Raw genomic sequence first — 26,579 nt, 5'->3', positions numbered from 1 at the left:
GGACCGAGGCCGCCCGGGTCCCAGCCGTCGGGCCGCCATGGACGAGGCTGACCGGCAGCTCCTGCGGCGGTGCCGGGTGCGGCTGGTCGGCGAGCTGCAGGTGGCCTCGCTCTGGGACGCTCTGCTGACCCGCCAGCTCTTCACGCCCGCGATGATCGAGGACATCCAGGTGCGCCCCGCTTCCAGCGCGGCCCGCAGACTTCACGTCCCGGCTGGGGTCAGCGAGGCCGCGCCGAGAGGGTTGCTGAAGGCACAGCATGTCTTAAAGGCCGAGCTCCTGCCTTCCCCTCCCCGCCTGTGCCCCCGGTACCCATCCCCTTTGGGGAATCATCATGTGGGAACCCCCTTTTCCCTCACGGCGTTGAGCGCACTAGATCGCCCAGCCGAACCGTGCAATACCGAACACCTCTTCCAGGGCTTGCTAGAGCGATTCCACGCCCAGCACCACCAGCGTGCACCGTTGGCTGCTGGAGCCCTGTGCTTCTGGCCGGGATGGAGGCTTGTGTTTTACTTGCTGGCATGAAGGTTCAGGGCGCCCAGCTGGGGTGTCACACTGCCTGGTTCTGTGTCCCTGGCTAAGTCATTGATCCACTGTGAGCCTCAGTTTTCTGGGCTGTGAAATGGGACAACAGTAGTATTGTGAGAGCTACATGAGATAGTGGGTGTGGAACACAACTGCGTCAGGCCCGGAGTGAGGGCTTAGCTGGCTGTGCCCTGTCCTCTTTGGCCAGCCCCTCCTGTGCTGAGTTTATGTTTCCTAAGGGGTTTTAGAGATGGGCGGGGGGGGGGGGATGCTGATGCAGGTAATGAAGAAAATAATAAAGTGAACATGTGAGGTTCTCTTTATTTTTTATTTATTTAAAAAAAAATTTTTTTTTTCAACGTTTATTTATTTTTGGGACAGAGAGAGACGGAGCATGAACGGGGGAGGGGCAGAGAGAGAGGGAGACACAGAATCGGAAGCAGGCTTCAGGCTCTGAGCCATCAGCCCAGAGCCTGACGCGGGGCTCGAACTCCCGGACCGCGAGATCGTGACCTGGCTGAAGTCGGACGCTTAACCGACTGCGCCACCCAGGCGCCCCGTGAGGTTCTCTTTAAAAGCAGTTTCATGGCTTTGTGTTATTTGACCCTCGCCACAGGCCTGTGAGGTAAGGAGGAGGTTCCAGGAGGTATTTCCTACCAGGAGGGGCAGTGGGTGTGTGCGGCTTCCTGGGGGCCTCTGGCCAGTGCCCTGTGGGCTGCTTGCAGACTGTCCATTTTCTGCATCATCCAGGAGCTTGGCCTGACCTAGTGAGGAAGTCTTTAATAGGGTAAGTGTCGTATGAAAAATTAGCAGTGAATATTAGTATTAGAAGAAGTCTCATGAGAATCTGCTGTGTGACCTGAAGAGTGGAAATGGTTTGAGACCATTTCCTTGCCTTCAGATACATTCACAGGGGTTGCAAATTCAGATGCCCGCAGAGGCCCAATAGATGGGCACCGCGGTGGGTGGCCCCCCCAGCTCCAGCTCAGTCTGGCCATTCCAGAATGCTGGCTCCGTGTTTCCAGATCTCTCACGTTATGTAAAAAGAAGTTGAAAGTCCTGATTTTGATGTCAAATTCCCTGATTCTAGATGTTAGCAACAGAGTCAGGTTTTCGAAGTACTGTCACATGAACAAGAGGCTGCCATTTGCCACCCCTGGTTTGGCTGAGCCACATGGGTCCTCATCCTGGCTTTGGTACATATTAGTAAGTCGCAATGCCTTGCTGCGACTCCGTTTCCCTCATCTGTAAAGTGAGGAGAATTGTAATTTAACCCCGTAAGGTTACTGAGGGGGGGACTAGATGAAATGATGCATTTAACACGGGGTCTGTCTTACTGTGAGTGTTCCGGAAATGCTGAAAGGCATTAGCTGTTTTGTTAGTGAGGATCATCTTTGCAGTGACATTACAGATCTGTGGCGTTCAACTTAGCGGCCGTTAGCCACATGAGGCTATTTAAGTGTAAGTCTGAAGTAATTAATGTTAAATAAAATAGAACACTTACAGGGCACCTGGGTGGCTAAGTCAGTTAGGCATCCATCTCCGGCTCAGGTCATGAGCTCGCAGTTCGTGAGTTCGAGCCCCGCTTCGGGCTCTGTGCTGACGGCTTGGAGCCTGCTTCAGATTCTGTGTCGCCCTCTCTCTCTCTCTCTGCCCCTCCCCCACTCACATTCTGTCTCTCTCTCTCAAAAATAAATATTAAAAAACCCGTAAACCTCGACCTTTTCTGCATCGTCACAGTCCACCCAATTGATGCCCAAATCCCGTGCATTCTCCTTCCTTATTAAAAAAAGTTTTTTTTTTTGTTTTTTTTTTAAATTTTTTTTTTCAACGTTTATTTATTTTTGGGACAGAGAGAGACAAAGCATGAACGGGGGAGGGGCAGAGAGAGAGGGAGACACAGAATCGGAAACAGGCTCCAGGCTCTGAGCCATCAGCCCAGAGCCCGACGCGGGGCTCGAACTCACGGACCGCGAGATCGTGACCTGGCTGAAGTCGGACGCTTAACCGACTGCGCCACCCAGGCGCCCCAAAAAAAGTTTTTTTTTAATGTTTATTTATTTCTGAGAGAGAGAGAGCATGGGGGAGGGGCAGAGAGCGAAGGAGACACAGAATCCGAAGCAGGCTCCAGGCTCCGAGCTGTCAGCACAGAGCCCGACGCAGGGCTCGAACCCACGAACCGTGAGATCATGACCTGAGCTGAAGTCGGACGCTCAACCGACAGCCACCCAGGCGCCCCTCTCCTTCCGTATTTTTCTGGTCTGTCCACTTATTTCTCTCCATTCCTGATGCACTGTCTTTGCCACCACTCGACCTGGCTGTGGCTCACCCCCTTCCACCGTCTACCCTGCCTCCAGCATGATTTTTCTCAGAGGCAGCTCTGACTCTGTCACTCGTAAAGGTCCTCAGCGGCTTCTCCCGGCTGTTTCGGCACACCGCACAGAGGCCCCCCCCCCCCCCCCCCCCCCCCCCCCCCGCTGCTGTTTCCCACTCCAGCTTACGTTTCATTTCTCTGAATTCGCGATTCACTTCCTAACGTTCCCTGGGGTCTCCGTGAAGACATCCCCTCCTGGAGGACTCCCTGGCTTCCCAAGGCTAAGTTGGATGGCCCTGGACCCTCCTGCTGGCACTTCTCTCCTTGGTGTCCCACTGTTGATTTGTCTGTTTGCATTCCGCGCCCAGATGTCCGCTTCTTGAGGACTGAGAATGTTCGCTGCTGTATTTTCATCACTTAGCACAGTGCTGGGCTCATGGGAGATGCCTCCAAAATGCGGAATGAATAGATAAGCAAAGGCTGGCCGGTGGCAAACACTCCGTGTAACTGCAGGCTCAGTTTTTGCCCTCGTGCCTGACTGGTCAGACTTATACCAGATGGGAAGTGTTGGGGGCGGGGGGGGGGGGGGACATGGTGAGAGTCCCAGGATATCGTGTGGCTAATAGTGCCGTGTCTTTTTTTCCAAACAGCATGCGGGCTCAGGGTCTCGGAGCGATCAGGTCAGGCAGCTTGTCATAGATCTAGAGACCCGAGGGAGTCAGGCCCTTCCTTTGTTCATCTCCTGCTTAGAGGACACAGGCCAGGATGCGCTGGCTTCATTGCTGAGAATGGGTCGGCAAGCAGAAAAGCAGAATCCACAGGCCATCAGACCCCTGGACCTCATGCCTGTGGTGGTTGGACCAATGGGCCTCAAACCAGAGGAGCTCAGAAGGAGGCAGTATCCTTTAAAGCCGACTCCGGAAAAACTCACTCCAGTGGTGTTGGGGCCCGAGGAGCTGTGGCCAGCCAAGCTCCGGCCAGAGGTTCTCAGACCAGAGGTGCCTAGGCCAGTGGACATTGGTTCTGGACCATTCAGTGATATCTGTGAGTACCAAGACAACGGTCGGTATGCAGTTGGAACTATGAGGTTAATGAACTTGTATATCCAGATCTCTCCCCAGGTGTGGGAAGTTCTCAGCCATTAGTTTTTTTTTAATTAAAAAAAAAATGGTTTTTGATGTTTATTTGCTTTTGAGGAAGAGAGAGAGACAGAGTGTGAGTGGAGGAGGGGCAGAGAGAGAGAGGGAGACACAGAATCCAAAGCAGTCTCCAGGCTCTGAGCTGTCAGCGCAGAGACTGATGTGGGGCTTGAACTCATGAACTGTGAGATCATGACCTGAGCTGAAGTCGGACGCTTAACCTTAACCAACTGAGCCACCCAGGAGCCCTTCAGCCATTATTTTTTTAAATAAGCCTGCTACCCCTTTCGCCCTCTCTTCCTTCTTCTGGGACTACAATAAAGCATAGATTGTTTCTTTTCATGATAACCCATCATTCATGTAGGCTTTCTTCACTCTTTTTTGTTCTTTTCTCTTTGCTCTCTGAGTGGGTAATTTCAAATGAGTTGTCTTCTACTTCACAGATTCTTTCTTGTGCATGATCCAATCTGATGTTGATGGTGTCTGTTGCATTCCTTTCAATTCATTCAGTGCATCCTTCAGCTCCCGTATTTCTATTTGGTTCTTTTTGTGTGGTTTCTATCTTTTAAACTTCTTGTTTTGGTCATGTATTGTTTTCACGATTTTGTTACATTGGCTTTCTGTGTACTCTTGTAGCTTACTGAGCTCCCTTGAAACAGTGATTTTGAATTGTCAGGCACATTGCAGATTACTATTTCTTTGGGGTCAGTTACTGGGAAATTACTGTGCTCCTTTGGTGGGGTCCTATTTTCTTGATTTCTCATGTTTCTGGAAGTCATGTGTTGGCTTTGCATTTGAAGGAGGAGTCAACTCCTCCAGTACTTGCTGACTAACCTCTTCAGTGCGTCCGATCTCGGATTTTTTTTTGCACCAGCTTCTCTGCTGGATTCCCAGAGTTCGACAAAGGTGGTCTCAATTATGGATGATGTCAAAATTGGTGTTCTTTGTTGGGGAAGGCAGTAGAAAACTCTTATTCTGCCATTTTGTTGATGTCCCTCTCTCACTTTGTGTATGGATACTACTGATTTGGGGAATGAATGAATTTTTCAGTCGTGGATGATAGTTATATTTTTGGGGGTGCAGTGAGATTTTGGAAATGAGCAATGGTTTCAGATTTAAGGCTGTGAACTGTAGGATTCTTCAGGAAGATAAAACCATTTCCTTTTTGTTTGGTTATTTAATTGAAGTTTATTTTGAGAGAGAGAGTGCGTGCAGGGAAGGGGCAGAGAGAAAGGGAGAGAGAGAGGATCCCAAGCAGGCTCTGCACTGTCAGCACAGAGCCTGACGTGGGGCTTGAGCTCACAAACTGTGAGATCATGACCCGAGCTGAGACCGAGAGTCGGACGCTTAACTGACTGAGCCACCCAGGTTCCCCTAAAACCGTTTCTAATTAAAAATGGGATGTGAATGCTCTTCTGGCATGGCTTTTTAAACTCATAAGAGGATAGTTCCCCGTAAGGGGTCCAGGCGCTCTGTGAGCAACGAACGGCACCATATTGTTGGATCATGAGAGTAGATTCCAGTGCAACTCAACTCAGCATTGCAGCTCTGCGATAACCACCCAGTTCTCTTTGTTTCAGAAAGAAAAGAAGTCCTAACTACCATAGAGGCTGGGGGTCATTGGACTTCTTGCTAATTGAAATGAAAACTCCTTTGACACCGAAGGAAACATTGCCACCGTTACTCGTTTAGTCATTCTGCCAATCTTTCCCGAGGACTTTCTGGGTGCTGGGCTCCATGGATTCCACAGACAGGAAGTGTCCACTCTCCTGGAGCTTCCCTCATGCCTTTCTGGTTTAGAATTTCGTATAGATGGAATCACACCACATACACTCTTCTGGCTTCTTGTCCCTGGCCGAGTGTTTCGTGGCTGTCCGTGGCAATGCACGTGTCAGCGCCTGCTTTCTTTTCAGTCTGTGGAGTGTTGCCTTGCATGGCTTTTATCATAAATTGCTTGTCTGTCGACTTGTTGATGAACATTTTGGGTTGTTTCTAATCCTGGGCATGAAGAATAAGGCTTCAGTGATCCTCCACGGCTGGCTCTTTTTAATGCCCCATTGCGCTCCTTTCTCTCGGGCATATACCCGGAAATGGAATTGCTGGTCAGAGGGTAGGTGTGTGTTTAACGTCATTGGAAACTTCTAAGCAGTTCTGCAAGGTGGCCGTGCCCCTAGACTCCCACCAGCAGTGCCGGAGGCTTCCCGAGTTCTTGCCCTTCTGTTTTCAAAGTCCCTTGCCCTGCTCCTGCTGGGCCAGACATTCACGTTTTTCTCTCCTTTTCTCTCTCTCCAGGTGCTCAGGAAATTTCGAAGCGAAATGCTGATTTGGTGAGTCTTTATGTGATTTGGGGCCAGCTCTGTTGGCCTTGGGCTCGTCTGCTCTGCACTTCCCAGGCCCTTCCCTCTGCCGGTGGGTCAGGAGCCCCAGCTGAGAGAGGGCCCCAGGCCCCCCCGTAGCTCCCTGGCCCTGGCACAGCTCTTCCCGGAGCAGGCTGTCCAACCCTACCTGCTCTTTGCTCCTCTGTGAAGTCAGGGGGTCAGACCTCACGTGAGGCGGGCCTCACCACTGGCCGTGGGACTGAGTCACTCCCTCTTGTTGACAGCATTTGTTGGTTTGACCCCTGCGTGCCAGTCCTGGGCCCCATGCCGGGATACCTGGGAGCGGACCCCTTGTGTTTCTAGCCCTTGTGGAGCCATCAGCCTAGCAGAGGCTACTTGCACAAAGAAATATCTAAATCTAAATCTTTTTTTTTTTTTTTTTAACGTTTATTTATTTTTGAGACAGAGAGAGACAGAGCATGAACGGGGGAGGGTCAGAGAGAGGGAGACACAGAATCGGAAGCAGGCTCCAGGCTCTGAGCCATCAGCCCAGAGCCCAACATGGGGCTCGAACTCACGGACCGCGAGATCATGACCTGAGCCGAAGTCGGACGCTTAACCGACCGAGCCACCCAGGCGCCCCCTAAATCTAAATCTTAAGTACTGTGACAAAAAGGACAGGCTGCGATGAGGGAGGATTCCAAGGGAGAAGGGGAGTCTGGCCGGGAAATGGCATCCATACTCTGAGGGTGGATCTGGGCACAAGTCTGCCAACACAGCGCTACCCCCGCCCCCCCGTGGCTCTCAGGTGCTCCTCGGACGGGACAATCTGTCTGGTCCTTTGGGGGCGAACGGCTCTGGGGGTTGAGTGCTGCCATGGGAACTGGTCTTCTCTCCCGAGCTGGCTGTTTGCGTGTCGTACCGTTCGTGCTCACGCCCATCTGGTTTGCCGTCCGTTTGCTTCTGCCCTGGAATGCCGGGTGTAGGCCTACTGCTCCTCGGTCAGAGAGAGGGCAGACCCCACTTTCTGTCCCACGTCTCCAGACCGTCAACCGCATGAGTGCAAACCTGGGGCTCGCCTTCGCTCCTGGGGAGTGCAGCGAGACCCCGGTTGACGTGGGTCCCTGTGCTTGGGCAGGCGTATGTCCTGAACGCGGACCCCTGTGGCCACTGCCTCATCATCAACAACGTGAACTTCTGCCTCGAGTCGAGGCTCCAGACCCGTACCGGCTCCAATATCGACTGTGAGAAGTTGCAGCGACGTTTCTCCTTGCTGCATTTCGTGGTGGAGGTGAAGCACGACCAGACGGCCAAGGTCCGGTCACTGCCTGTGGTCAGGGATGGGGGGTGGGCTGGGACAAGGGTCCTGGGAGAGACCCGAAAGCAAGCGACTCCCCGACACCCCCCCTTAGGACTGTAGCCCCGGGAGAGGCAGCGTGGCTCAGTAGGTACCAGTTCGGGCTGCAGGCTCAGAGAGACCTGGGTTGTGGACTCCCGCTCCCTGCCGCGTGACTCCGGAGTTTTAGTCTCCTTGTCTAGGCAGCAGGCACGGTACTCACCTCCTAGGGGCATCGTGAACAGCACCCAAGCACGGCACCTTGTCCCCAAGAACGGTGGCTACTGTGGCTGTTAGGACTGTCCTTACTGCAGTATTGGCCCTGGGAGCAGGGAAAGTGCTCTGCCCGGGAGGGCCCAGGATGGGGACCTGATCCGTCAATGGCCTGGCTCATCTGTGACCTTGTCTTGTAGCAAATGGTCCAGGCGTTGGTGGAGCTGGCGCGGCGGGACCACGGTGCTCTGGGCTGCTGCGTGGTGGTCATCCTCTCTCACGGCTGTCAGGTACGAGCTGCCCGGAGACGCTGCGCTGAGAGGCCATGAAGGAGCCCCGTCCCTTCCTGTGTCCAAGACACCCTGGGCTTTGTGGGCAGAGCCGTGGGGCCCTGTCTATCTCCTGTTGTTTTCCTGGGAGCCATCCGGCCCTCTGAGGAAATGGATGCCCCTCCTGGGAGAAGCCATCTGGGAGAGGCAGGGAGGAGACGAATTCTGCTCACAGAGCTCCTAGCCTGGATTTTGTTCAGAGTCGGGCACTGCACACAGGGGCTCGCAGCTCCTGCCTCCGTCTTGCATTGTCCCAGGCCCTTTGCTATGGGCTGGGTGTCAGGACACTGGAACCCCCTCTGGGCTTGGCCACTAATGTGCTGGGTCATCGTCGTGGCCCGGCACCTCCCGCTTCCTGGGCCTCAACTTCCTCATCTTTACAGCTGAGCGTTGGCACAGGTCAGAAGCTCCAAGCGGGAGGCCTGTCGTCCCCTGTGGGGGTTTCACAGTGTTTTCCAAACTGGCAACTGTCGCGCAAAAATCAGGATTTCCAGCTTCTCTTGAAAAGCCACAGTGGTCGGGCCTTACTAGGCCACATCCTCACAGAGCAAAACTCTGGCCTACAGCTGGGCAGGGACTGCCCCTTTTCATTCGTGGTGTGACCCCTGGACCGGCAGCATAGGCCTCACCAGGAAATCATGGGAAATTCAGTCTCTCAGGCCTTGCCACAGACCTTTTCACGGAGAGCCTGTGCTTTGACAAGGTCCCGTCCACATAAAGTTTGAGAAGAACTGGCCTAGAGCAGTAGTTCTCAATGCTTACCTGCATCAGAAGCTCCTGAAAGACCACATTGCTGGTCCCCACCACCAGGGTTCCTGATTTAGATCTAGGGGGGAGCCCAGGAATCAGCAGGTCTTACAAGTTCCCAAGTGATGCTGATGCCTCTGGTCCAGGGACCACACTTGGAGAACCACTGATCTAGAAGAAGCTGGCTGGCACTCTCCCATTAGGCTGTTTTAGCCATGGGAGTCTGAGACCCTTGGAATAGATGCTGACCAGGGCCCTTCCAGAACCAACCTCTGTCTAAATCAGCCTTATGCCCCTGGCTGGGGCCTTCTAAATGCTTGACCCCCATAAAGCCTCTGGACAGTGGTTGGATTCCTCCTCCAACTTCTTGGTTTTGTAACCGGGATTCTTGGTCTTCTAGGCCAGCCACCGCCAGTTCCCAGGGGCTGTTTATGGCACAGATGGCTGTCCTGTGTCCATCGAGAAAATTGTGAACATCTTCAATGGATCCGGCTGCCCCAGCTTGGGAGGGAAGCCCAAGCTCTTCTTTATCCAGGCCTGTGGTGGGGGTAAGCAGGTTCTCAGTCTCCCTGCAGGCGACTCTAGTGGGGAAGGAGCCGCCCCCCTGCCTCCTCCTCCGTCCAGCCCCTCCTGATGCCCAAGGGGGTGTGTCCAGGCAGTCAGAGGGTCCCAGACATGGTCCCTTTGTCCACACTGCAGTATCTCCCTCCGGTTAGAGTAGGCCCCAGCTGTGTCCACCCTGTAGAGGTTAGAGCCTCTACCGTGTCACCGTGCGGTAGCCTCAGGGCCTCATTCGGCTCTGGCAGCTTCAACTCCAGAGACTGAGTAGTAACAAAGCAGGGGACAGAGAAAAAAAAAAAAAACCCTTTCATTTTCCTTATCATTCTCCCGACCTCCCTCAGCTAGACCCTCTTTCCATTGGCCCAGAGGAAGGGAGGCCAGAGCTAAACCAATTATTAGAATTGCCAAAGGCCCAAGTACTGGAGATGTCAGTAATTTTTAAGGATCGTTTGGATCCTTTGCGATTTTGCCATATGCCCGACTTTAAACCTAAGTCCGACGTCACCATTACCTGGTTTCCTTATAAAGTGAAAAAAAAAAAAAAAAAGGAAGAAAGAGAGAACATTGTGTGTCCTGAATGGTGGGACATGATGGCAGAGGTGGGGGACACTGGGCATCCTGTCCCAGGCGTTCCCTTGGCCCAGGGCTCTTCAAGGGCAAGCATGTCTGAAAGGCATGCCAGTTCCTTGTCCCCCAGCCCCCTCTGCGTTGTTGTACCACGGAGCTATCCAGCCGGCCCAAAGGGGGCGCCATTCGCACCAGTGACCTGTACCTGTAGCATAATCTTCTGAACGCGTCCATCTGTCCCATACTGTTCCACGTTGGCAGGGGTGGTGTGAGGGGATGTGGCTCGTCTAGGTGAGCAGGCTCTGGTCACGTGATTCATGTGATACGTGTTTACTGAGTATCTGCTGTATACACCAGGCTGTGTGTTAGGTGTTCGAGATACAAGCTACACAGGGTCTCTGTCCCCTGGAATTTATAACGTGACTGGAACTGTATCAAGTCACTGTCGTGACCCATGTCCATAACTCGGCCATGGGTGACTGAGAACCCCAGGTTCGATCTTGGTGGCTACTTCGTTCCTGCACAAACACAGGCCAGCTAATCTCTAGAAGTCTTGGCAAGTAGGGATAACAACAGGACCCACGTCCTAGAGTCCCCGTGAAATATTTAGCGCACGAGTTGGTGCATGTGCAGCACTGAACGCAGTGCCTGGCTCATTTGCATCACTGGAAACCTGGACTCTCCCCCTCCCCTAACCCCAGAGCACCCCGTGTCACCTAAGAGCCCTCTGAGCCCAGCACAGTTACCTGAGAGTTCCGGTAATGGGAAGGTGGAAAGGCTGCTGCTCTCGGAGTTGTAGAAATCCTAGCTCGTCGTTGTTTTACGACCCAGAATGTGTCACCAAGTGACGTTGTTAACTCTGAAGCGAGTGGTCCTTTCCTGTGTGAATAGAATAAAAGATGAAACAGGCAAGGGAACTGTGGATGAAGGGCGAGCTGGGACACCTGCTTTCTGGAAAGTCACGCTTAGCTGGTCTTCCGGCTCAGTGCCCCCTCATCGCCCACTCTCGGCAGCACGGAGGGTCTTTCCCGTGTCGCTCTCTGGACTCCTCAGCAGGCCCACAAGGTCCGCGGGGATCTGGCCCGGGCCACTTTTCATCCCCCAGCCTGGCACGCTGTGTCCCGCCCCAGCGCCTTTCAGCCCTCCCTGTGCCATCCCTCTGCCTGCCCTCCTGGCCTACTCTTTAAAAAAAAAAAATTTTTTTTTAATGTTTGTTTATTTTTGAGAGAGACAGAGCGTGAGTGGGGGCGGGGCAGGGAGAGAGGGAGACACAGCATCCGAAGCCGGCTCCAGGCTCCGAGCTGTCAGCACAGAGCCCGAGGCCGGGCTCGAACTCACGAACTGAGAGATCATGACCTGAGCTGAAGTCGGTCGCTTATGAGTCACCCAGGTGCCCCTCTTTTTTTTTTTTTTTTTTTTTTAAGGGTTTTACTTTTAAATAATCTCTGTGCCCAACGTGGGGCTCGAACTCACAACCCTGAGATCAAGAGGCCTGTGCTCCACCAACTGAGCTGGCCAGGCACCCCTCCTGGCCTACTCTTAATCATCCATTCTTCTAGTTACAGCTTATTGTCTCTGTGTCCGGGAAGTCTTCCCTATACACCCCCTCCCTTGCACAGAGTCAGGGTTAGTCTCTGTGCTCACGCAGCCCCTGTCCTTCTCTTGTCACAGCGCTTTCTTCTTGTATTGAGATGGCCTCATCCCCTGGTCGGCTCTTCGAGGCCAAGGCCAGGCCCCTCTGGTCCCCCCAGACCTGCCACTAAGCTCACAGGATGGTTGCACCTTATGTGCATCCTAATTATTCGATTTGAAACAGAACCATATAAAAATCACATAAGCAAAATTTTAAGTAATGTAGACTCCCTCCACCACAAAACACCCACCTTAGTGGGAGGAGCAAGATTTCAAAGCTGCAATGCAGTGATCACGATCCTGCCTTTGGAATTCTGGGCCCTGCTCAGCCCCCCGGCCCGCTATTGACCTTGTGTGTAACGCTGTGGCCACACGGGGGCGGCACGGTGCTGAGAACAGAAATGCTGCCGGGTCTGCAGTCTGCACCCGTGTCCTGCAGGGTGGCCTCTTGGTTACGGCCATCTGACCGTCTGCCCTGGGTTTCGGTGACTCTTGTGTTGCTTTGGTAAAATCCACTGTCGTTACAACTTAAAACAGTTTTCAAATCCTTTGACGTGTCGTGCCCCCCACTGGTAAGAGGTAGGGGTGCGGACCCTGGAGCAGAGATCCCTGCCTCCAAGTGAGTAGCGCGGGTGTGGAATGTCAGTGAGTAGATAGCGTAATTCGGCATCTAGCGTGATGCACTTGGCCGAAGCTGAGCGGCCTCTGTTAGCCCGAGCTGTTCATTTTGGGGCAACCCCTCTTTAGACTTCTAGAAATCACTCCGAGAAGGCAGAAGGAGGAACAGCGTGTTGCCGCGGTGGTTGTGGGTTTTAGATGCTGATAAATCCTGCTGTGTGTTCATTTTTCTGGGGAAGTCAGTCTGCCTTACGGAGGGGTTTGAATTTGCGAGTCTGTCTGAGAACAAACCGTGTGTAAGACAGATAACCCCGGGGGCGAGGCTTTCGCATCAGGTTTGTCTGTCGCATGAGGAGGACGCGGGAATGGAGATTCCTGTCTCTCCCGGATTCCCCTTTCGGATCCCACCGTGTCTTCTCCGGCTTCCCCAGGTCGTCCCTCTGCCCACCTCTGCCTGCTTAAGCCATTCCTGTGGCTTCCCCCGCAGCAGTGCCCCAACCTTTCCTGCCACCCACATCTCAACGTCCCTGCCCCTGTTCCACTGCAAATCATTTCCAGACACCCGGGCAGAATCCCAGCCCCTGAAGGTTAGCTGTAAGAACAAAAACAGATTACCAAGTTCCCGAGTCAAGTGTATGGAGTGAGAGGCCCATAGATGTTGGGGCTATCATTATGGGGTTGCCAGAACCATCCTTGCCCTGTCTCTGCCCCCTGCCGAGGGAGCCGACTGAGCCAGCCGGGTGCCCCTACAAAGCCTTCTTTAAAATCACGGTTTGTGGGGCGCCTGGGTGGCTTAGTTGGTTAAGCGTCTGACTCTTGATTTTGGCTCAGGTCATGATCTCGCGGTTCATGAGTTCGAACCCTGTGCTTGGGATTCTCTGTCTCCCTTTCTCTCTGCCTCTTTCTCTCTCTCTCAAAAATAAATAAACGTTTTTTAAAAATTAAAAAAATAAAATCATGGTTTGTGACACACATAGTAGATACACACACACACACACACACACACACACACACACAGACTACCCCTGGGGTACAGAGCACCCACACAGAAACCGAAGAAGACACAAAAGAAGAAGACGGGGTCCTGCTTTCTGGGGAGCTGAATGCCCAAACAGAAACATCTGTGCCCTCAATTTACATTGAGACTTAGGTTTAAAAAACTGACATCGAACTCGCCTCTTTCCTTTTTGGGGGTGGACAGGGATAGAGTTGAGGGAACAGTCCGTCATATGACAGTGTTCCTTCCCTTTCAGACAACCGAGCGGAGAAAAATTGCCATTCTTGGCTTCTGTCTTACGAATGCCAAGTAAGGTGGATGTTGTGAGCAATTCGACCTTATGCAATCTTGCCTCGGCTGCTGGAAAGCACAAAGCCAAACGCACGGGCCGCCTCTAGCAAGCACGCGGAACCTTACAACATGCGTTTCTAGATCCCAAATGTACTCTTCTTCTGCCCTTGAAGTTTTACTTCTTCTCTATTTTATTCTACTCTTATCATTTGTGCCTGCTAAGCTATCTTTTAGGGAATCAAAGAAGGCATCAAATCATAGGTCATGAGATTTTGGCCATGTTTATACCTTCTGACCCAGTAATTCCCTAAGGAAATAATTCAAGTGAAGTCAAAACGCTCTACATAAAACAGGGTGCCTGGGTGGCTCAGTTGGTTAAGCATCCAACTTTGGTTCAGGTCATGATCTCGCGGTCCGTGGGTTCGAGTCCCGCATCGGGCTCTGTGCTGACAGCTCAGAGCCTGGAGCTTGCTTCAGATGCTGTGTCTCCCTCTCTCTGCCCCTCCCCTGCTTGCACTCTTCTCTCTCTCTCTCTGTCTCAAAAATAAACGTTAAAATAATAATAATAATAAAAATCCTCTATGTAAAGACACCTGTGGCCACGTGAGCCAAAAACTGGATATCATCTAAATAGCCAACATTAAGGAAATGGATTAGTGAGGGCGTATCACTGAAACAGACCATTATAAAGCCATTTGAACTAGCTGTGATGGGGACTGTGGAGACGTGGAGAAATGCTCCCGGAACAGTGTGCCCATGGGCCACAACCCAAAGGTTAAGAGGCAGAAATGGGGGTAGCTATGTCAGGCCTGCAAGATCCTGGATGATTTCCTTAGCCGTATTTTCTGTCTTTTCCATTTTAAAATCCTAATTCCCCCCCACACAGCAGCAGACCTGGAAAACAGGGGTCAGGGCAGGACTCGGGCCACACACAGCTCCCATCACAGAGCCATCGGGATGGCGACATGGCAGGAGGTTCTCCGGGCACAAGCTCCCCGGAGGGAGAGCTCACTGCAGGGTGCAGTGTGCTACTCCAGATAGAAAGCAGCTAAAAGGAGCTTCTGTAAAAGCAGAGGGCAGAGTGGCCCGGAGGGTTCCTTAGGGAAGGGTTTCTGGAGCCCTTCCGGGGGCTCAGGCACGCCCCCTTTCAAGGCTGAATAAAGTGAATTGTTTTTTTCATGACGTGAGGTTGACCGCTGTAGCCATTTTCAAGTGCATACAATTCAGCGGCTGGGAGTACGTTCACAAGTGTGCAACCATCACCATTCCCTGGTTCCAGAACTTTCTCATCGCCCCAGACTGAAACCTCATACCCCTCAGGGCTCACTCCCCCTTCCTGCCTCCTCTCAATCCCGGGCAACCGCTCACCTGCTTTCTTCTCCATGGATTTGCCCCTTCTGGGTCTTTCACATGAACGGAGCCAGATACGTGGCTTCTCGCATCTGGTTCTTTCGCTCCGCGTGTTTTTCGTGTCTACCCACATGGCCCTAGGTATCAGCACTTTATCCCTCTTTAAGCCTGGGTGAAATTCCAGTGGCTGTCTGTGCCACCTTCTGTGTACCCGTTCATCTGTCAGCGGACACTTGGGGTGTCCCCACCTGTTGCCTGTTGCGAATGCTGCTGCTGTGAACTTCGCTGTGCCAGGATTTCTTTGAACTTCTGTTTTTAGTTCTCTTGGGTGTGTACCTCTTAAGTTGCTTTTACAGCTTTTGTTTTTAGTAGTTACTTATTTTTGAGAGACAGAGAGACAGGGAGTGAGCGGGAGAGGGGCAGAAAGAGGGAGACACAATCTGAAGCGGGCTCCAGGCTCCGAGCTGTCAGCGCAGAGCCCGACGCGGGGCTCGAACCCACAAACCGTGAGATCGTGACCCGAGCCGCAGTCGGACACAACTGACCGAGCCACCCAGGCGCCCCTTGTTTTCACAGCTTTAGAAAAGCAATCTCTGCACCCCCCGTCCCAATTTCTACCTAATGGGTGTGCAAAACTTTTGTCACAGTAAAAAGTAAAGCTTCGGTTTCTGTTTCTCGCTCAGCGCTGGAACCCTGGCTCCAGAGGGAATCAGGCAGTCTCGGGCTGGGGCGGGCCGGGTGTCGCCAAGAAGCAAGGAGCAGGGGCTCTGGTCGGTGTTTCAGTGACGAGTGCTGTCCGTTTTTGCTTCCTGCAGAGCGGAAAGACCATGGGGTTGAGGTGGCCTCCACGTCCCCTGAAGACAGGACCCCTGGCAGTGACTCCGAGCCAGACGCTGTCCCGTTCCAGGAAGGCCCAGGCACCTTTGACCAGCCGGACGCCGTGTCTAGTTTGCCCACACCCAGTGACATCTTTGTGTCCTACTCCACCTTCCCAGGTGAGCACATCAGGTGTCCTCCCAGCCGGCGGGGCCCCCCGTCAGCCCTAGAAGCAGCGGTGTTGTTAAGGAGCGACCTGGGGGTGACTTGGCCCTGAGTCTTGCCATCTGCGGGACCCCGAGCAAGTCACTTCGCCTCTCTGAGCCTCAGCTAGGATGCAGAATTCAAGGAGGCCTGTGCTCTTGGGTTTCTGTGCCTCACTTGCCTCACCCGTGTCCTGGCCCCGCCTCAGTATTCTCATCTTTAAAATGGGAAGAGCAGTCGTACGTCAGGGGTCGTCGCGGGGATTAGCAAGGTGGCTAGCGCATCCCCGAGCACAGTGCCTGGCACGTAGCAGGCGTGACGGGCATTAGTGTCCTTCCTTTCTTAGCCCTTGGGTGAGTCACTTGACTTCTCGGAGCCTCGGTTCCCTTGCTGGGAAGGCGGGAACCAGAACCAAAGTCCCAAGGCGGTGGTGGCCTCACGACCACGCAAGAAGGTCGTGAACAGGACGGGGCGCAGAGATGTGTGGATGTGTGAATGGGTCCAAGTCCACAGGTGGCCCCAGTCGGGGTGTGGGGGGCTCTTAGCGGCTCTCCGATAAAGTTCCGCCTCTCTGCTTCTGAAGGTTTTGTTTCCTGGAGGGACACCAAGAGCGGCTCCTGGTACGTGGAGACCTTGGATGGTGTTTTCGAGCAGTGGGCTCGCTCTGAGGACCTGCAGACCCTCCTGCTCAGGGTGAGCGTTGCCGTCCTCTGGGAGAGAGAGGGGAGGCTTCTGGGAGGGGCAGCGTGTCCTCCTCAGGTGGGGCGGGCGGGGCCCCAGGCCCAAACCGGAGGTTGGCTTGCTGTGAGGGCTGGTGTTGCCGTTACTGTAACGGTGACAGTGACACTTGCCCATTACTCGGAGGGCTGCCTTCCCTGGCTCCTCTGAGGTCCCAGGCTGATACTGGGACCCCCGCTGGCAGAGGCAGCCCTCCGTGCCAAGGCAGCTCAGTGGCCGGAGCTGAGTGGTGTTCCTGAAGGCGGGTCGTGAGGCATGCCCCACTGTGTAGTCTTCTCGTCTTTTACATTTCTTTAAACATATTTTCATTTTTGAGAGTGAGAGAGACAGAGCATGAGTGGGGGCGGGGCAGGGAGAGAGGGAGACCCAGAATCCGAAGCAGGCTCCAGGCTCTGAGCTGTCAGCACAGAGCCCGACGCGGGGCTTGAACTCACAAACTCCAAGATCACGACCTGAGCCGAAGTCAGACGCTTAACCGACTGAGCCACCCAGGCGCCCCTTTGTCTTTTAGTCTTGACCCTCAAGTATATCCCCTTGTCTTGGGGGTCCCCTGGGGGGAGAGCAGGAAGGATGGTCTGATAGGGCCCCAGACTCACTCAGTGAAATGCCGCTCAGAGCACACATGGGCCTCTCCTGCTTGCTCAGGTGTTCTGTGTCATGAGAAGGATCTAGAAGGTCTGGGACCCCGCCTTCCTCCTGGGGAGGCTCTGGCTCTGTGCTTTGCTGAGCAGAGCAGCAGAGAAAGAAAAAGCAAGTACAGGGTCCCCACCTGGTACAACTCCAGGGGGCGCCATGACTCTGGGCAGGTGACCTTGGGAGCAGCAGGGGGGCCTTGCCGGTTGGGGGTGGGAGTCCATCAGGGCCAAGCAGTGCACTTGACTCCTGGGCCTCATCTCTTCTCTCAACTTTTCTTTAAGGAAACCTTTCAATTTGATTTGAGCCTTGTGAAGTTTTGAATTTTCTCATTTCTCATTTTGAGTTTTGTAAACTCATAGTGGAGATGCTTTTCTCTGTTAAACACTGTCCCTCCCAGCTCAAGGAGGTGGGAGGTAGAGCTGTTTATTTTTGTTTTTTAAAAATGTTTATTTATTTTTGAGAGAGAGAGCAGGAGAGAGAGTGCAAGCAGGGGAGGGGCAGAGAGAGAGGGGGACAGAGGAGCTGAAGCAGGTTCTGCACTGACAGAAGACAGCCCGACGCGGGGCTGGAACTCAGGAACCGTGAGATCATGAGCCAAAATTGGACGCTCAACCAACTGAGCCACCCAAGCGCCCCTAGAGCTGGTTTTTAAAGTAGGTTTTAAGGGGGCGCCTGGGTGGCTTGGTTGGTTGAGTGTCCTACTTCGGCTCAGGTCATGATCTCACGGTCCGTGAGTTCGAGCCCCGCGTCGGGCTCTGTGCTGACAGCTCAGAGCCTGGAGGCTGTTTCAGATTCTGTGTCTTCCTCTCTCTCTGCCCCTCCCCTGTTCATGCTCTGTCTCTCTCTGTTTCAAAAATAAATAAACGTTAAAAAATAAAAATAAAAAAAAAAATAAAGTAGGTTTTAGGGTTTTATTTATATATTTTTGTATGTATGTATTTATCGAAGTGTAGTTGACATATGTAGTCATGTTACATTAGTTTCGGGTAGCGATTTGACAATTCTGTACATTGTGCTATGCTCACTACAATAAGTCTAGTCGCCATCTGTCGCCATACAAAGTTATTACGATAGTCTAGACTATATTCCCTCCCTATGCTGCACTTTTCATCGCCCTGACGTATTTCGTAACTGGAAGTTTATTCCCCTTGCTCCCCTTCACCTATTTCGCCCATCCCCCACCCCCATCCCCTGCAGCATTATTTACAACAGCCAAGATACAGAAGCAAGCTAAGTGTTCACTGATAGATGTATGGATAAAGGAGGTGCGATGTCTATATATGGTGGAATATTACTCGGCTGTAAACAAGAATGGGATCTTGCCATTTGCGACAACATGGACGCAGCCAGAGAGTATTATGCAAAGTGAAATAAGTCAGACAGAGAAAGACAAATACCGTATGCTTTCACTCCTGTGTGGAATCTAAAAAAACAAAACAAACGAACAAGCAGAAACAGACTCCTAAACACGGAGGACAAGCCAGAGCTGTTACAGGGCTGGTTCAGTGGACATCCCCCTTCCTCCTTCTCTGGAACCCTTCCTTCCATCGAGAGAGCTCACGGACTCCCCTGTGCTCCTGTTTTCACAGGTCGCTAATGCTGTTTCGCAGAAAGGGATTTACAAGCAGATTCCTGGTTGTTTCAATTTCCTCCGGAAAAAACTTTACTTTAAAATGTAATGAGGCCAGGGCCCCTGCACCCTTTACCCCAAAACCTTCCTGCTCCAGGCCCAGCGGCAGTGGACGTCTGGTCTTTGCTACAACGACAGCTGTCACTCTTCGAAGGGGTTTGTGGCCTGTAGTGGGTCTGCTCTTTCCCCACCAGTGGCAGACAGGCTCTTAGCGGCTTCCAAATTGGAGACGGATGACTGGCGACACAGGAAGCGGAGCAGAAGAAAATCAAGGACACCCAGGACTCTTACCGGTGGCCTGTTCTCCGGCTAGTGGCTGTGGCCTATGACCCCTGTGTTTTCTGTAGAGTAAGGCTTTTTAACCTCAGTCTGATTGACATTTGGGGCCAGATGTTGGGGGGGGGGGTGGCGCGTCCCGTGCATGGTGGGACGTTTAGCAGCATCCCTGGCCTCTACCCTCTAGGTGCCAGGAGCACCTCCCCCTGCGTCGTGACAACCCAAAATGTCTCCAGACATTGCAGGATGTCCCCTGGTGGGACACCCCTTGAGAACCACTGATCTACAAGAAACTTTGGTTACAAACAAACCGTCTCTCTTAGATCAGCAAGTTTGGGGCTACTAGTCTGAAAAGCTGGAGTCTGCAAATCCTCAATGAGGTTTTAAAAATGATCAATTTTTCTTATATTCTAGTCTTAAAAAAATCTTAGGGGCATATGGACACTATTCCCCCCTTGTTTCCCCCCTCATTTTGCTCCAACTCTTTGTTTTTCCTTATAAAGGGGATTTTTGCTTTTCTGGCAACATTTCCCTGTCTCTTACTTCATGTGAACCCCACCCCATTCCAGGGAAGGATGACAGGTCTGGGAGCCGTGTCCTCAGGGAAGTTAGGTCACTGAGCCAAGGGGAGCGTAGATACGGCCCCACCCCTGAGGTCTTGTATGCGATCCTGACCCTGGCCAATTTGGAGCTTTTAGGGCCTTGGACTTGAGGATTGTTTGCTAAGACTCACCAAGATGTGATTCACGCAGTTGTCTCTTGGTTATTATCCGCCCCCCCCCCCCGCCTGTGACCTTTCCAAGTGTGAAATAGTCCCGGGGGCTTCTGGCGATTAGTTATCTGTGGTCACCTGCGGGATGGTACAAGGAAACAATCCAATTAACCCGACAGAGCCAAGCAGCGCTTGGCCCTCTGCCTGCTTCCTGCTTCCGGGCTCTGTACTCGCCCCTCATGCGAATCAGGTGGTCCTTGCCCGAGGCGCCCGCCCGAATCGTGTTCAGGACGAAAAGATGTTATCACACCTTTTCACTGACCTGGCGGGGACTTCCTATAAAGGGGTGGGGTGGGGGGGGGGGTCTTAGCCCGGAGTTCTGTTTGGACTTCCGAGCAGCGGGCCTGTGAACTCCTGAAAATCATACGCCGAATGTGTAGAGGGACAGGTGCTGAGATTTCATTTGTCTCTCAAAGGGATTGAGAGCCTCAAAAGTTTAACAACTAGCGCTGTTTGCAAGGCCACCCCCATGGCGTGTTTTCAGAGGCTGGGTAGCAGTGTCATGAAACATTTTACTGCCCCAACTCCATCGTCCAGTGACGCTGCTGGGGCCAGCTCTCCAGCACAGATACGCAGACCAGTGTGCAAGAATGTGTGTCCCAGGATGTTCGCTGCAGCAGTGGGAGAGAGAATAGGGAGTGGGTGAAAGTGTCACTCCTTCTATTCATAATATGGAATATTATTTAGCTGTCCAAAAGAATGGCCCGGATGTATGTACTGACACGTAAAATGTGACACAGTGCCGAGTGAAAAACACCCAGTTGCAGAGCAGTAGGAGGCATACAATGCTATTTTTGGTTAGAAAGCTATGGTATATGAATGTACCCATACGGACGTGTGATGTATGCACATAAATAAAGTCCAGAAGGCCATACACTATGCTGTTAACAATGATTACCTCTGCAAGGTGGAACCGGAGAAGTAAAATGAGGGGGACTTCGCTTTTTGACTCGATACGCTCCTAGATTCTTCCCATATTTTTACAAGGAGTATATGTATTGCCTTCTAAAGTAAAACTAAAAATCGTGGATACGAAGACGCACGTGTTGTCGCCGTTCAGCGAACATTTGTTGAAAGGACGAATGCCCTTGGCCACCTGTCTCCTGCCACCTCCCTGCTCGCGCTTTTCGTTGGCAGCCTCCTGACTTCGGCTCGTCACCTGTCTGGGTTTGCGTGGGCAGGTGTCCCCAAGCGCAGTGTGGGGCTCCAAGCTGCACATGCACGGCCCCCCTCCCCCCCGCCTTTCTGCAGCTGCTGGGGGGGCCTCCACCCGGGGACAGCTGGCTGCTGGGCTCTGCCAGTCCTGGAGCCCGTTAGCATATGTGCCTGTCCTGGCTGCTGTCCCACAAGCCCAGGGCCTCTGCCCAGCTGCCTCACGAGGCTGGCCTTCCCCGTTGATCCCCTCCGACATCTGGCCATGCTTTCGGCCGTGGCCTGCTCTGTTGTGCCTGTGTCTGCGCCTGGGAACAGCCAATGCTGGGGCCAAAAGGACAATTGTCCCCGGCAGTTGGGTCCCCGAGGTGCTGCCCGGACCATCTGCACGGTGACTTGCACAGCAGCCGGGGCTGGAAAGGGTCCTAGGATCTGGCTGGGCAAAGGCCCTGAGCAACTTTGCAGCCAGCCAGCCTGGGGCCAGGCTCCTTTGAAATGCTGGTGGCTCCTCAGAACCTCAACTCCAGTTCTCCTCTGCCCAGACGGAATCGTGGCCTTTCCCCAGGGGAGCAAACAGTAACCTGTGGATTAATGGGCACTCGCTTCTTGATTTTACACAGTTCTCCAGCAAACTTTTCTGGAATCTCCGGTGCCTGTGACCACCCGATGGCGAAGAGAGGCAGGGGGACAGACAAATGAACAAGGGGCCGGCGCGTATTAATGAGACGTGGAGGCAGCCACCTGCTTATTTTCACGGTGCCCGTCTGACAGTGTAGTTTTCCTCCCATGACCACATGCTCATGGCCGTGGTTTCATACTTGATTTTAAACTTTTAATGTTTATTATTGAAAGAGAGAGTCAGAGCATGAGCAGGAGAGGGGCAGAGGGAGAGGGAGACACAGAATCCAAAGCGGGCTCCAGGCTCCGAGCTGTCAGCACAGGGCCCGACGCGGGGCTCGAACCCACAAACTGCGAGATCATGACCTGAGCTGAAGTCGGACGCTCAACCGACGGAGCCACCCAGGCGCCCCCATACTTGATTTTGAAACAAGACTGTTGGTTTGACTCAAACAGTTCTCTGCAGATTACATTTAAAATAATGAAATCACATGCCCGCTTTCTCTTGTTTTGGGGCTCTGTGGCAAACCACACGCAACTCCCACTTGTTCTGGCTCCTGGTCTGGTTCAAGTCCATTTTACAGAAGAGTAAGTTGAGGCAGTGGCAATGCCAGGAGGTGGGTAAAAAACATCCGCGATCAGCATAGAGTCCTCCTGTTTCCTCCCAGCATCCATCACTAGACACCATGCCTCCTCCTCCCTCCCCCCGGGCCCCCCAGGCCCCTCCTCCATCCCCCCAGGCCCCCCAGGCCCCTCCTCCCTCTCCTCGGCGCCCCCAGGCCCCTCCTTCCTCCCCCAGGCCTCCCAGGCCCCTCCTCCCTCCCCAGACCCCTCCAAGCCCCTCCTCCCTCCCCCAGGCCCCCCAGGCCCCTCCTTCCTCCCCCAGGACCCCCCAGGTCCCTCTTCCCTCCCCCAAACCCCTCCAAGCTCCTCCTCCCTCCCCCAGGCCCCCCCAGGTCCCTCTTCCCTCCCCCAAACCCCTCCAAGCTCCTCCTCCCTCCCCCAGGCCCCCCCAGGTCCCTCTTCCAAGCGTGCCTCTCTTGTGATGTCTCCCTTTTAGGGTCGCTTACACCTGTTGCTGATTGTATCCATGGGTACGCCCCAGATTGGTGCCAGGTGGCCAGGTGTTTTTTTTTTAAATAATTTTTATGGTTTTTATTATAAACAAATGTGGGCCATTGTTTAAAAAATAGGAATTGAGCTGGTGTGGAAGCTTATGAGGTACTGGGTTTGAGCTCACCAGGAGGAAGCTCTCAGGACACAGTCACACTAACAGAGGGACCCACTCAGTCCTGTTTGCCTGGACTATCCCAGTCTAAAGAGAAAACCCTGAACTCTCTCAGTCCAGGGCAAGCTGCAGGACAAGGAGGTGGGGGGGACCCTTTAGAGGGACTGATTTCCAATCATCAAGGCTGTGGAGGTCTCAAATGATCAGGTTTGGGGCTTTACAGATAAATCTATTTATAGCATTGGATGGTAGGGCCTACATACAGCAAAAAGCAAAAATGAGATAAAATAATTAATCCTAAGGAACCTGCCCTTGCAGTCTCCGCGGCACAGAGCCCGACAAGGGGCTCGATCTCATGACCCGTGAGATCACGCTCCGAGCTGGAACCAGGAGTTAGACCCTTAACCCACTGAGCCACCCAGGTGCCCCTAATGAACCTACTCTTTTTTTTTTTTTCTAATGTTCATTTATTTTGGGGAGCGAGCGAGGGAGCGAGCGGCAGAGAGAGAGGGAAACAGAATCCGAAGCAGACTCCAGGCTCTGAGCTGTCAGCACAGAGCCCAGTGCAGGGCTCGAACTCATGAGCCGTGAGATCATGACCTGAGCCGAAGTCCAACGCTCAACTGACTGAGCCACCCAGGCGCCCCTAATGAACCTACTCTTAATCCCTGAAGAGCATTCTTTGTTTTCAAGCTCCCTGGACAGGGCCACCCTCTGTGTGCCTTTTGCTCACACAAATTGTGGGGTCCCAAGGAGGGGGACCCAGCAGGGGTTCCCAGGGGGCTCCTGCCCAGCTCTCAGGAGAAAAGAGTGGATTCTCAGGCCCTAAGTGGGCATTGCTCTTGTGGGGCCAGGTGAGCAGGACAGGGCCCATGAGGCCCGGGTGTGTCTGGTTCTCACCGAATTAATCCAGTCGATGTAGCTGGAGATCCAAGTGAAGGCTTGCGGTTGCGTAGTTGCAGGTGAGGGCAGACCCGAAGCTGACCTCGGCGCGCACTTCCCCCTGGCTATTAGTCCCCTGGCAGGGTCCTGCTGAGGAAGGTCACAATTCATCAGGAGGAACCTGGGAGCTTCTGTGGGGCCACGGAGGGCAGGGGGTGCCCGTTAGAGCCTCGCGTTTTACATGTTTGCAGTGACTTCATGTTGTTGCATCCTGGCTCGTCCTGTTCTCTGACGCCAGACTTTGTGGTCACAGCTCAAGACGACACCAGAGTACCAAGAGCCAACATTTATTCCTTCTCTGTGCCTGGAATGCAGCTAAGCACTTCATATGCCTTCTGTCACTTAATTGTCACAAAAACCTGCCACACATGACAAGGTGTTAGTACTATTGTAATTCTCCACTTGAACTTTATTAAGCATTTTTTTTTTAGAAAAAAATTTTTAATGTTTATTTTTGAGAGAGAGAGAGCATGAGTGAGGGAGGGGCAGAGAGAGAGAGAGAGAGAGAGAGAGAGACAGGCTCCAGGCTCTGAGCTGTCAGCACAGAGTCCGACATGGGGCTTGAACTCATGAATCGTGAGATCATGACCTGAGCCGAAGTCAGATGCTTAACCCACTGAGCCACCCAGGTACCCCTACGCTTTTTATAATATGCTAATCCTCATAGCAAGTATTTATGCCTTAAAAAATTTTTTTTATTAAACAAAAAATTTTTTTTTTTTAATTTTTTTTTCAACGTTTTTTATTTATTTTGGGGACAGAGAGAGACAGAGCATGAACGGGGGAGGGGCAGAGAGAGAGGGAGACACAGAATCGGAAACAGGCTCCAGGCTCTGAGCCATCAGCCCAGAGCCTGACGCGGGGCTCGAACTCACGGACCGCGAGATCGTGACCTGGCTGAAGTCGGACGCTCAACCGACTGCGCCACCCAGGCGCCCCTAAACAAAAATTTTTTTAAATGTTTTTATTTATTTTCGAGAGCGAGAGCATGAGTGGGGAAGGGGCAGAGAGAGAGAGAGGGAGACACAGAATCGGAAGCAGGCTCCAGGCTCTGAGCTGTCAGCATAGAGCCTGACGTGGGGCTCGAACCTGTGAACTGTGAGATCATGATCTGAGCTGAAGTCGGATCTTAACCAACTGAGCCACCCAGGCACCCCCTGACTGTTGGACTTTATGTCAAAAGGAGACTCACACTCAGGTGTCCCACGAGACAGGAAAGTTTTGAGGTTGGGAGTGGAGCATCTCATGAGAACCCGGGGGACCTTTGCGGAACCCCAGAAGCCTGAGGTTACAGCGTGAATGCTGTTTGGGACTCTGACCTTGGGCCATCCAAAGGGCCTTCTTTGCCCGATGCCACGTGGTCCTTGTAACCCTCATTCCATCTTCGTGGCAATGCCAGCCACAAACACAGCAGCGACTGTGTGCCAGGCATTGGTCTAAGTGCTTCCCATGGATTATCTCCTTCCCTTCTCTTACCCTGTGATGCAGGTGCTTTCATAATCCCCATTTTACAGATGAGGAAACTGCAGTGTGGAGAGAGGCTAAGTAACGTGCCCACGGTCACACAGCTAGAAGGCGGACGAGCTGGGCTTTGAACCCAGGCAGAAGTCTGCCTTCTTATCGGTCCATGCAGTCCTGCCTCCCCAAGGCGGCCGCCCTTTCTTCCAGACACCCTGGGGTGGTGAATGTGGGGAGAGCCCCTGCCTGGACAGGGGTGACCTGGCCTCCTCTCCCCTCCGAGCCCCGGGCCCCCGGCGCCCACTTACCCTGCAGCCTTCTCCGGTCCGTGATGTGGCAGGCATAGTTGTTGGGTAGGATGTCGCCCCACTGGGTCTTGGTCGGCGCTGGCCAGTCCGAGCAGGGCAATGTCGCTCCTAGGTCGGTGAAGAGGCGGAGCACAGAGAGAGAGTTGACTGTTCCCTCCCTGGTTTCATTTCTGATCTAGCCCCAGCTGGCACCATGGAACCCCCTTCCTTGGCCGGGCCGATTGTGAATCTTCCTTCTGGGGGGGCTACCAGGGACTGGATCAAACCCCGAGATTCCGTTTAAGTCCCCGGTGGAGCTGGGAGCCCCAGATTCCTCCGAGCCCTTTCTTGGGACTTCTCAGAAGAGAAAGGGCGAATAGGTTTTGTCTTGCGATGTGCGCCCGGATGGATTAGTCAGGGCTGCCCGGCCGGCTGTGTTAATAAGGGTTCTGAAGCTCGGTCCAAACTTGGGGATGGCTGCCCTGGCCTTGAACTTTGTGCATTCGGTTTGGGAAAACAGCAGGAAGTGCTCAGATCAAAAACCCCTTGGCTTCTACTCTTGACTCTCCCTCCCACCTTGAGATGTGCTGCCATCCACCCCTCTGTGTCACTCTCTTGCCCCGGGGAGCCTTTAGCGGTCGGCACTTGGTATTTCCCACGATGGCTGTGAGATCTCGCATCCCGTAGGCGCCGTGACAATGTGATGTCGACACTCCGTCCGCTGAGAGCTGGGGTCTGGGTTCCTTCCCCCTGGAGAGGGAGGCCCGTGGGGTGGGGCCGGTGATACCGGACAACAGTCCCAGCTGACTCCCCTCCCCGCTCCCACAGGTGCGGGAGGAAACCTTCCAGATGATGCAGTCCAGACACCACCGTGTGTCTGTCACCTC

General features: G+C 53.3%; 1 protein-coding gene across 2 annotated transcripts; it reads left to right on the top strand.

Moving 5' to 3' along the window:
- CASP9 (caspase 9) lies at nt 1-20,883 on the top strand. 2 transcript variants are annotated; one of them, XM_030327120.2, is made up of 9 exons: nt 3-169; nt 3,488-3,881; nt 6,269-6,303; nt 7,433-7,609; nt 8,044-8,133; nt 9,320-9,467; nt 15,751-15,930; nt 16,539-16,648; nt 18,919-20,883. In XM_030327120.2, exons 1-9 carry the CDS (start codon nt 38-40, stop codon nt 19,006-19,008), a joined length of 1,356 nt encoding a protein of 451 aa, XP_030182980.1. In that variant the 5' UTR covers nt 3-37; the 3' UTR covers nt 19,009-20,883. The 2 variants fall into 2 exon arrangements, with proteins under 2 accessions (XP_030182981.1, XP_030182980.1); XM_030327121.1 differs by lacking the exons at nt 7,433-7,609; nt 8,044-8,133; nt 9,320-9,467 and having other exon boundaries at nt 1-169.
- The last annotated feature ends 5,696 nt before the right edge of the window (nt 20,884-26,579 follow it).

The sequence above is a fragment of the Lynx canadensis genome, chromosome C1 (assembly GCF_007474595.2).
Source record: "Lynx canadensis isolate LIC74 chromosome C1, mLynCan4.pri.v2, whole genome shotgun sequence".
NCBI lineage: Eukaryota > Metazoa > Chordata > Mammalia > Carnivora > Felidae > Lynx > Lynx canadensis.
Note: the sequence above shows the minus strand (reverse complement) of the source record. Positions and strands in the feature narration are given on the sequence as shown.